General features: G+C 49.9%; 1 protein-coding gene across 2 annotated transcripts in view; it reads right to left on the bottom strand.

Moving 5' to 3' along the window:
• Window positions 1-3546: 3546 nt before the first annotated feature.
• Window positions 3547-8905, bottom strand: part of TLN1 (talin 1) — a 31124-nt gene continuing 25765 nt past the window's right edge. For both annotated transcript variants that reach the window (XM_024559999.3, XM_024559998.3), the window contains 11 exons: window positions 8737-8862; window positions 8520-8636; window positions 6371-6556; window positions 6144-6251; window positions 5533-5638; window positions 5225-5349; window positions 4989-5114; window positions 4814-4876; window positions 4521-4703; window positions 4252-4380; window positions 3547-4122 (listed from right to left, as the gene is read on the bottom strand). In XM_024559999.3, coding sequence (XP_024415767.2) covers window positions 3997-4122; window positions 4252-4380; window positions 4521-4703; window positions 4814-4876; window positions 4989-5114; window positions 5225-5349; window positions 5533-5638; window positions 6144-6251; window positions 6371-6556; window positions 8520-8636; window positions 8737-8862 — 1395 coding nt within the window. In that variant the 3' untranslated portion in view covers window positions 3547-3996. The remainder of the gene's footprint in view (window positions 4123-4251; window positions 4381-4520; window positions 4704-4813; window positions 4877-4988; window positions 5115-5224; window positions 5350-5532; window positions 5639-6143; window positions 6252-6370; window positions 6557-8519; window positions 8637-8736; window positions 8863-8905) is intronic.

Here is an 8905-nt window from a genome sequence, read left to right as displayed (position 1 = left end):
ATGCTCCAACCAACCAAGCCACAGGGGCCCAAAGTTCTTTTTAAAAGTTGTGAATGGGATCCTAAAACCCTCCCAAACCCTGCCCTACTCCCTCCCTCGAGGATAAAAGTCCACATTTCTTAATATGGTATTGAAGGCTCTTTGTTTTGGCCCCTGCCCACCTCTCTAGCCTCATCTTTTTTTTTTAAATTTTTTAAAATCATTTGTTTTTATATGCATTCATTTTACAGTCGCGACTTTATTCTAGCTTCACCTTTCATTCCCAGCCTCGGCGCCAATAGACAGGCTTGTTCTTCATGCTGTGTTCATACTGTTTCGAGTAGGCACTGAAAAGAGCCATGCTTTTAAAAAGGGTTTTAAAATTTTTATCTGTTGATTTTAGAAGAAGAGAGACTTGTTGTTCACTTTTTCATGCATTCATTGGTTGCTTCTCCCACGTGCCCTGCCCGGACACGGATGATGCTCTAACCAACTGAGCTACCATGCCAGGGCTAGCCATAATTTTCTTACAGCTTCTTCCACCTTTTATGCATTGTCCCTGTTCCCTAACTTGCTCTTCCCTTGGCTGAAACCTGGTGGCCTTAAGGATTTAGATCAAGTGCCTGTTCTGGGCAGCATTCCCCGGCTACCTCCTCTCCCACCGGCTCCATTCGATACCTGTGTGCTCTCCCTGCAGGCTCCCATCATTCTCGTCAGAGCCCTTGTTGTAACTGTTCTTCTACCTGTCTCCTCCACTGGTCTGAGTCCTCCAGAACAGGGACTGTCTTTTCCAATTATGACTCCCCAATGCCTAGAGCATCAGGCACAGAAGTGGCACTTGATAAGCATTTGCCAGGTGAATTTTTGCGCACCGGTTTACAGGTGCATAAAGGCACCAACACTATATCAATCTAGAGGAACTCATGGTCTCATGTGGCAGTTCTAAAGCTTTTTGGTCTGAAAACCCCTTACACTCTTAGAAATTAAGAGTGGCATTTGAAGTGGGTTATATCTACCAATACTTAACATATTCAAATGGAAACTGAGAAGATTTAAAAATATTCATAGAAATAAGACCATACACAATCATATTAAGAACTTTTTCAGGAAAAACAATACATTCACCTCCCCAACTTCGTGAGGATAAGTTATTTTACATTTTGGCAAATCTCAATATCTGGCTTAATAGAGGACAGCTGGATTTTCAGAACCTACTTGGCTTTCTGTTGCTGTATTTTGATTTCAAGTACTATATATGAAGAAAATCTAGTCTCATTTGGAAATGTGGGGAAAGATAATTTCTGATAGTTTCTTAAGGGTTAGTTGCAAAGTGGAACCTGAAACCATTATCAATAAGCTCTTTTTTATTATTTTACACTAAATTCCATTGATCTGTATTGCACTTTGGTTGGCTCTTTCACCCAGGGATAACTTTGTAACATCAGGCACTGGTCATTTGGAGAATACTGATTCACTGAGCTTCGCAGACGTTCCAAAGTTTGACACATTTCAGTATACATTATTTTAAAAATCACATTCCTAAATATCAGGACCGGTTTTAACAGGTAAGTCTGTTTTCAGTTTGGGGAAGCTTAAGTTGTGAAGCTCAGGGCGGCAGATACGTTTTCAAAATTCTAACTGTCACTTGAAAGGTCCATAGTATCGTCGGCGATAAACACTGCCAGGTTTTCCTCTGAACTGAGACTCACTCTGTTCCTTTTTCAGAAAAGTTCTGCCTGCTACCCACGTCTGATAATCATGGTTTCTCTGCCAATCATTCTTGCAAGTCGATGTGGAATTCTGTGAAAAAGGCAGCTGGTTCAGGTCACAGTGCGAAAAACTAAGTGCTTTCCTCAAGATACCATCCTGCTCTTGTGTACGGCGGACGGGTTCAATGCTTACTTCCCAGTTCATTCCACAGAATATTGAAAAAGACTTGTTATTCAAGGAATAGATTTAATAAGGTTTTACTGCTTCATCAAGGACAGTCTGAAGGGAAGCTAGCATTTATCTTAAATTGCTAGTGCACGGTGGTAAGAATACAATGACGACTAGTCCACTGCCTTGATTTGTGCTAGGGCAGTTTATCCACCACCGTTTCTGCATCATCAGTACAAATGCTGACACTGTGAAAAAGGAAAGCAATGTCTTAGTATTACTACGAAGATAATCTTGACCTCATGGAGCTCTGAAAGGGTCTCAGGAACCCCTGTGCCTGAGGACCATGTTTTAAGAACTGCTGGTCTAATAGGTATTCAAGTCTGTCCCCAGAAGACTCCCTGAGGCATCACTTAATGAGAGGTATGTGTTTGGGGACGTGGAGACATGCAGGGAAGTGGTAGCAGGAGTGAACAGCTGCCCAGAGCTCATAGCTGGAGTTCAACAGTCTGGACTACCACTTGTTGGAGAGGCTGGAGAAGGGATTTGATCCCTAAGATCCTCAGCTCATGACGCTGGGACATTAAATCTGCTTAGAGAGCCACAGCAGTGTGTATGGGAGTTGCCAGTCTTTTGCATCAGGGAGGTGATAATACATCTCTATTTTCCAGTGCTTAGCACAGGCATGGCATAGTAAATATTGAATGAATTAATCACAAGTGACAGGAGTAAGGGCAGGAAGTTGGCACCTTCCTTCATGGGCTGCCCTGGGGAGGACAAAGTAATTCCGTGTACTTTATGCCAACTCTGACAGGGTGGGAGTAGATGTCATGGCTTCAAGGAGGTGAAAGGAACCCAGAGTAGTGGCAGAGGGTGGTGTTTGTGTTCCACTTGGAGAAGCAAGGAAGCTGGGCAGCGGGGCTGGTTAAAGAATCTGCCACATGGTCCATGCAGTGTGGGCAGAGGGGTGAATGCGGAAGGACCTAGAAGCGCACATTACCCACCTCCCTCCCTCCCCTGAACCTCCAGATTAGCAGGGCCACTGGAACAGGGCTACCAGCACCCGCCTGGCCACTAGGGGAGCTCTGCCCCTACTTCTACAGTTTCACACCTGGGTCAAGCTTTTTTCAGTTCCCTTTCTTCTAGTGCTGTTCTAGGCAGTAGGACAAGGCCTTGGAGGGACAAGAAGTGTCCCAACCCAGTCAACAGTAGAACTGACCCGAGGCAGCCTCAGTTGTTTTTTTGCTTGTTAAATGCCTCAACCAATTCTCTTAGGCCCAGACACTTGTATTTTATCGGCTATTATTTTTAGCAAAGCTGCTTTCGAAATCGAATTTGGTCAGGAAATGAATTTGTTCATGTACAATGAGCAGTTAGGAAGAAGAGAGTGTTTCTTGTAGCCACAAGGCACAGTGGCAGCGGCTGTCCCTGCAACAGAAGAATGACACTTGGTGAGGCATGGGAGCTGGCCAATGAAATCTGGGACAACAGGAGTTATGACTTCCCAGGGATAGCTTTCTAAATACGATGCCCTCAGGGATCTGGGTGAGAGGAGGAGGAAGGAGATTGCTGCAATCTGCCCTATTCCAGTCCTGAGTCAGAGCAAGCTGGTGACAGAAGGCCATCCCATTCTCTCCCCTACTGCCTTGGGGGAGTCTCCCATCTCCTCACCAAGCCAGGCAGAGGTGCAGGCAGAATCACCTTTATTAGAGCATGACTTGTTTGGGTCTTACAACCCCACAGCCCAACCACAGGTAGCTGGGGGTGCCAGGAGGAAGAGAGTATCAAAAAAGGATGAGTAGAGCTGAGGCTGTGGGGACTTGCCAGAAGCTGCTGGCAGGGTGGAAGGGGCTGGGGCCCTGGTAGGTGCAGATTGAGGTACAGCAGCGTTAATAATACTCTTGGAGCGTTAATACTCTGGGGAGGGGCAGGCACTTAGGGGGCCCTAGGGCATGAAGGCACTTAGAGCTGGGAAGGGACAGGGGATGTGCAGCGGGACTGGGCAGAGCCAGGCCCAGGGTTTGGTAGGCACTTTGGAGAGTGCTAGGGTTGGGCAGGTTGGGCCCGACAGCCCAGGAGGCTTTGGTAGTGGCAGGCACAGTCTCTGGGCTAGGTCTGCGTTAAATAGAAGCGGATGCCCTAGTGCTCGTCTCGAAGCTCTGAAGGCAGGAACTTGTACTGTTGCTGTCGGATCTGGGCCAGCTTCTTCCGCGCCTCTTCCAGCTCTCGTTCCTTACGGAGCATCTCTTCCTGTGCGGCAATGATCTGAGGGACGGGGATCAGGGGCTCAGTTCAGCAGGTGTGTGCATTAGGGTACGGGGTAGGTGGGACCAGCACAGGCAATGTGACTGCTCTGCTGCTGGTGTCCCGCAGAGGGTCTGAGACAAAGCTCACCTGGGCAATGCCCCCGACCATCTTCTCCTTCACCACTACTGTCTCGTTCTCCTCGTCTTCAAAGGCTGCTGCCTTCTGTGCCGCCTTCACCAGGTTGTCCGAGGCTCGCTTCACTGCATTGCCAGCAACCTGGGCAGAGAGAAGGCGGCATGAGAGAATTCAGGCAGCGTCTCAGTTGAGAGAGTCCCCCCACAGAAAAGCATGTCTTAGGGGTGACAATTTAATGCAGCACAGCCCAAGGTACAGTGGGACGGGTTAGGGTTCCTCACCTGAAGCCGTTTCATTGCCTCAGAGTCCTGGTCAGCCTTGACCTTGCAGGCCACAAGGAGCTGGGCTGTGGAGGCAGCTACCTGCTTGGCTGAGGAGATGAGCTTCTCCTGGCTGGCATGGCCTTGCACAGCTGCATTGGCTGCCTCACACAGATTGTTGGTGGCTGCAGCCACCATCCGGGCCTAAAGTGAGGAGATAAAAATTAAAATATGCCTTTGTCCTGGTCCATCCCCTCACTAGTATTCTCAAGTGGCTCCAGTTCAGAGAGACCTAGGGGGTGTTGTGCACTCACAGCAGAAATGAGGCCCTGGGACCACTGCCCGTCATCCAGTGCATTGGCTGGAATGGCGCCCACCTGTGGAGGAAGGAGGAGAGCGGCTCAGACCCGCGCTCTCCATGTGTATGTAAAGGCCTCCCGTTGCAAAGCAGCTGCCGGTCCTTATGCTTCTGGGTATCCAAGCACTTACCTTCCCTTGGGCCACCAGTTCCCTCTGGGCAGCTGATGCAGCCTTTACCAGGGCACTGGTAGCTGCTGCAATGGACTTGGCAGCTTCCAGTATCTGCTCCTCAAAGTTCAAGGACTCATCCGCCTCCTACAATGGAAGCAAAGGTTGCAGAGAGAGAGGCAAAGTAAGAGAGGGCTGCAGGTGGGGACTTTCTGCCAGGGTAGGAGGGTAGGGAAGAGGGAAGGAGCAGGACTGACCTTGGGTTTGGCCCGGGGCTTCAGCTGCTCCAGCTTTTTGGCTGCGGCCTCAATGGCAGCTGCAGCTCCCAGGAGCTCATTCTCAGCAATGACTGTGGGGTCCTCTGGGTCCACCCACTCTGTTCCTGGTGGGACGAAGGGGTTAAGGAAGGGGCTGAGCCAGAGCAGGGAGGTCAGGAGCCCCAGGCAGCATGGTTAGTATCACCTGGCCCATGGCACCTGTGGGGACTACTGGCAGAGGCCAGCTCAGAACAGTCCTCCCCACGACAAAAGTGTCTCTTTCCTCCCTGCCCCTGGTCACCCCTCACCCTTCATGGCTTCAGCAGCCTGGATGAGCTCAGTGACTGAACCAGCAACACGCTTCGAGTGTCCCGTCAATTGCTGCTTCAGTTCCGGGCCTGGCTTCTGCAGGGTCTGGGGAAGAAAGGGGCAGGGAGCAGACAGCATCGGACCCTAGCTTCTACCCTGACCTCACACCAGAGCAGACCATGGGCCGCCAACACCACCCCATAGCCGCTTCACGCCACAGCCCGAAAGCACCGTGCTGCCCGTCCCGGTGCACTCCACACACGTGGTAAAGACAGCGGGGCTGCGTGTCACTCACCGGCTGACAAGGAGCAGGGAGAATGATGAAATGAGAAGAAAGAAGAGGTGACGAAGGTAGGAAGGAGGAGGTCAGGTGGGAAGAGAGGAAATAAGAAAAAGGAGAGGAAGAGGTGAGTGGGAGAACCAAAGATGCTAAGAATGATGGGGCCCCAGGGAAGGGAGGCTTGGAAATGAGAACAGATTTGGGAAATAAGATGGTGAGGAGGGGAGGAGATTTGAACAAAAAATTACAGAGCCGTGTCTGAGGCGTGCGGGAAGAGGACTGCACTCGGGGAGGCTGGTATGAGGAGGAGCTAACGAACTCCCTCCTTACCAGGAGTACGTGGTCCAGCAGTTCCAGGTAGCCATTGGCACATTCCCGGCCATAGTGCAGGGCTCGAAGACGCACATCAGGGGCCACTTCTGGGTGGTAAGCAGCTTCCTATACCACAGAGTAATACGTTAACTTTAGGGTCCCAAAGAGCTCCAGGGGCCCCGAACCCCTTCAGTTTCTCTGCTACCATGCTCTGCCCTCAAGTCGCCCGCTCCCAGGGTTTCTACCTTGCAAGCCCGAAGCATATCTGCAATAGCACGACGACTCAGGTTGGCTGTGGCAATGACATCTTCCTGGCGACATGAGTTGCCAGCGGCAACAGCTTTGGCTGTTGCCATGGTGATTCCCTTGGTCATTCGGATGAAATCTTCTGGGGTAGAAGTCTTGGCAGGTGGCTCTGGTGAACAGAAGACCTGTTGGGGTGGAACGAGAGAGAAAATTTCAGTGAGACTAACAATGCAGCGCTCGGGGAATTTGGTTCATTCATCCGTGTGTTCGCTTGACAAGCAGTCACTGAGCACTAATTTTGTAGGTCAGGTCCTTGGGAGAAGTTCACACATTCACAGCTGATATAATTGCAGGCAGCTGGTCATCATTTCTGACCGAAGGGGTTGGGGAGGGTTTGTGTGAAATTAAAGCAGCAGCTTTTGAGATGGACTTTTCATTCCATCTCAAAACTAAACTAAACTAAACTACAGAGAAGCCTCGAAGGGGGTGAGTAGCTGAGATGAGGCACGAAAGAATTGGGTCTTCAGAAGTCTAGGTAACAGAAGACTATTTCAGGGAAATGATAGGGCGTGAATAACCAGGATATAAAGTGGGAGAGTTTTAAGGATTTGTTCTGGGGAAGGGATGGTGGAGAAAAGGTTGTTGGGGCCTTGAATAACAAACCAAGGAACTTAGAATTTTACATAATACATAAAAGTAATAAAAATACTTTGATGTATGTGTCCCTCCAACAAATTGTTAAAGACCAGCTAGGTGGCAGATTCGGTGTGGGGTGCTAGGGATATAATGGGGGGAAAGGCAGACAAGGAGCTTACACTCTAGCTTTGGATGCAGGCAGAAGGCAAGCAACCAAACAGAAAAATGAAAGACTATTATCTGAGCCACGAAGGAAAATAAAGAGGGTGCTGTGGTGAGAGAGGAAAACGAGGTCCTATTCCAGACAGGTGGTCAGGGAAGGCCTCTCTGAGGAGCAGACATTTAAGCCAAAGCCTGAAGAATTGGAAGGAGCCAAATGTTCAAAAAGCTGGAGAAAAGCAAATGCAAGGGCCTAGAGCCGGCAAGAACTGACAGAGCATGATGGGCCTGGGGTGCGGAAAAGCAGGAGAGGGGTAGGATGGGTTTGAGGAAGCCAGCAGGGGCCACGGGAACAGGGCGGCAATGGTAAGGAATGTGAATTCTACTGCAGAAGCTAGGGCCGTCACTAAAGGGCTTTAGGGGCATCTTCGTGACTGGGAGGCTGTTACCACTGTTAATAGGAGGTAGTGTGTCAGGAAGAACAGATGGTTGGAAAGCACTGAATCTCACTGGTAAAGTCAAATAGGCCATTGCAAATAACTACACTCAGAACTGGAAGTCAACTTCTTAGAGAACAATAATGCAAGTGGTTGAATTTGCAGAGAACACAGAAAGAGGGCTATTTGTACAATTTGGGAAAGGCCTGGTTTACTCTGTTGAAGGTGATTCAATGGCAACTATAGAGGGGATGTCAGAGAGGCAAGAGAAAAACCAGTGTCAAGAAAGCCAAGCGGGGGTGGGGTGGGCAGGATAGGGGAGAGCAATGGGGGGAAAATGGGAACAACTGTAATTGAACAACGATAAAAAAAAAAATGTAAAAATAAAAGAAAGAAAACCAAAGGAAGGCCCTGGCCAGGCAGTTCATTTGGTTAGAGCATCGTCCCAGTGTGCCGAGGCTGTGGGTTTGATCCCCAGTCAGGGCACATACAGGTGGAACCAACCAATGAAAAAATAAGTGGAACAAATGGATGTCTCTTCCCTCCTTCCTTCCTTTCTCTCTCTCTCAAAAAAAGAAAAAAAGCCGAAAAAAGAATCTCAGAGAGAGGCTTATACCACATTCAAACGCTTTGGAAATATTTGAAGAGGATGAAGGCCAAGAGGCCACTAAACGTGGCAACTAATAGGCCACTGGTGATGGGAGAGAGTGGGAGTGTGGTGGTGAAAGAAGACAGCTGTCAAGTGGTGCAAAGGTGAGGAGGGAAAGACCTGCGTGTAGCTCACTTAGGAAGTTTGGCCACGAGCGGGAACACGTGGGACTGTTTACACTTCTGTGAATGCACGTGAGGTACGGCCTCCCAGTCTAGCACGACCCCCCTCTGACTCGAGGGCCTGGTGCCCCCGACTCTCACTCACCGCCAGTTCCTGCCGTATGTGTTCAGTGGTTGCCTCCAGGGCCCGTGTGCCTTTGGTGGCCTCGTCTTCCACAGCTTTCACAGTCTTGAGCAACGACGTCACATTGGTCACCATCACCTAGGGGTGTCCGAGGGGGAGGGGAGGAGATTGTGTTAAGGAACAGGAGGCGGCACGTGGAATCCACCCCCTTTCCTGAGGTTGCTCTCATCCCTCTAACCTTGGCAGAGTTCTTGAGCTGCCACACAGCAGGGTCATCCCCAACTTTGCCAGCTGCAGCCTTTGTTGCGCTGATGAGGTCTCCCAGGGCCTTGGCCACGTCTTTCACTGCGTTGATCAGCACCACCTGTGGGACGGCAGCGGCTCGGGTCCGTGGGAGTTACAGGGGG

Source organism: Desmodus rotundus, chromosome 1 (assembly GCF_022682495.2).
Source record: "Desmodus rotundus isolate HL8 chromosome 1, HLdesRot8A.1, whole genome shotgun sequence".
Classification (NCBI taxonomy): domain Eukaryota; kingdom Metazoa; phylum Chordata; class Mammalia; order Chiroptera; family Phyllostomidae; genus Desmodus; species Desmodus rotundus.
Note: the sequence above shows the minus strand (reverse complement) of the source record. Positions and strands in the feature narration are given on the sequence as shown.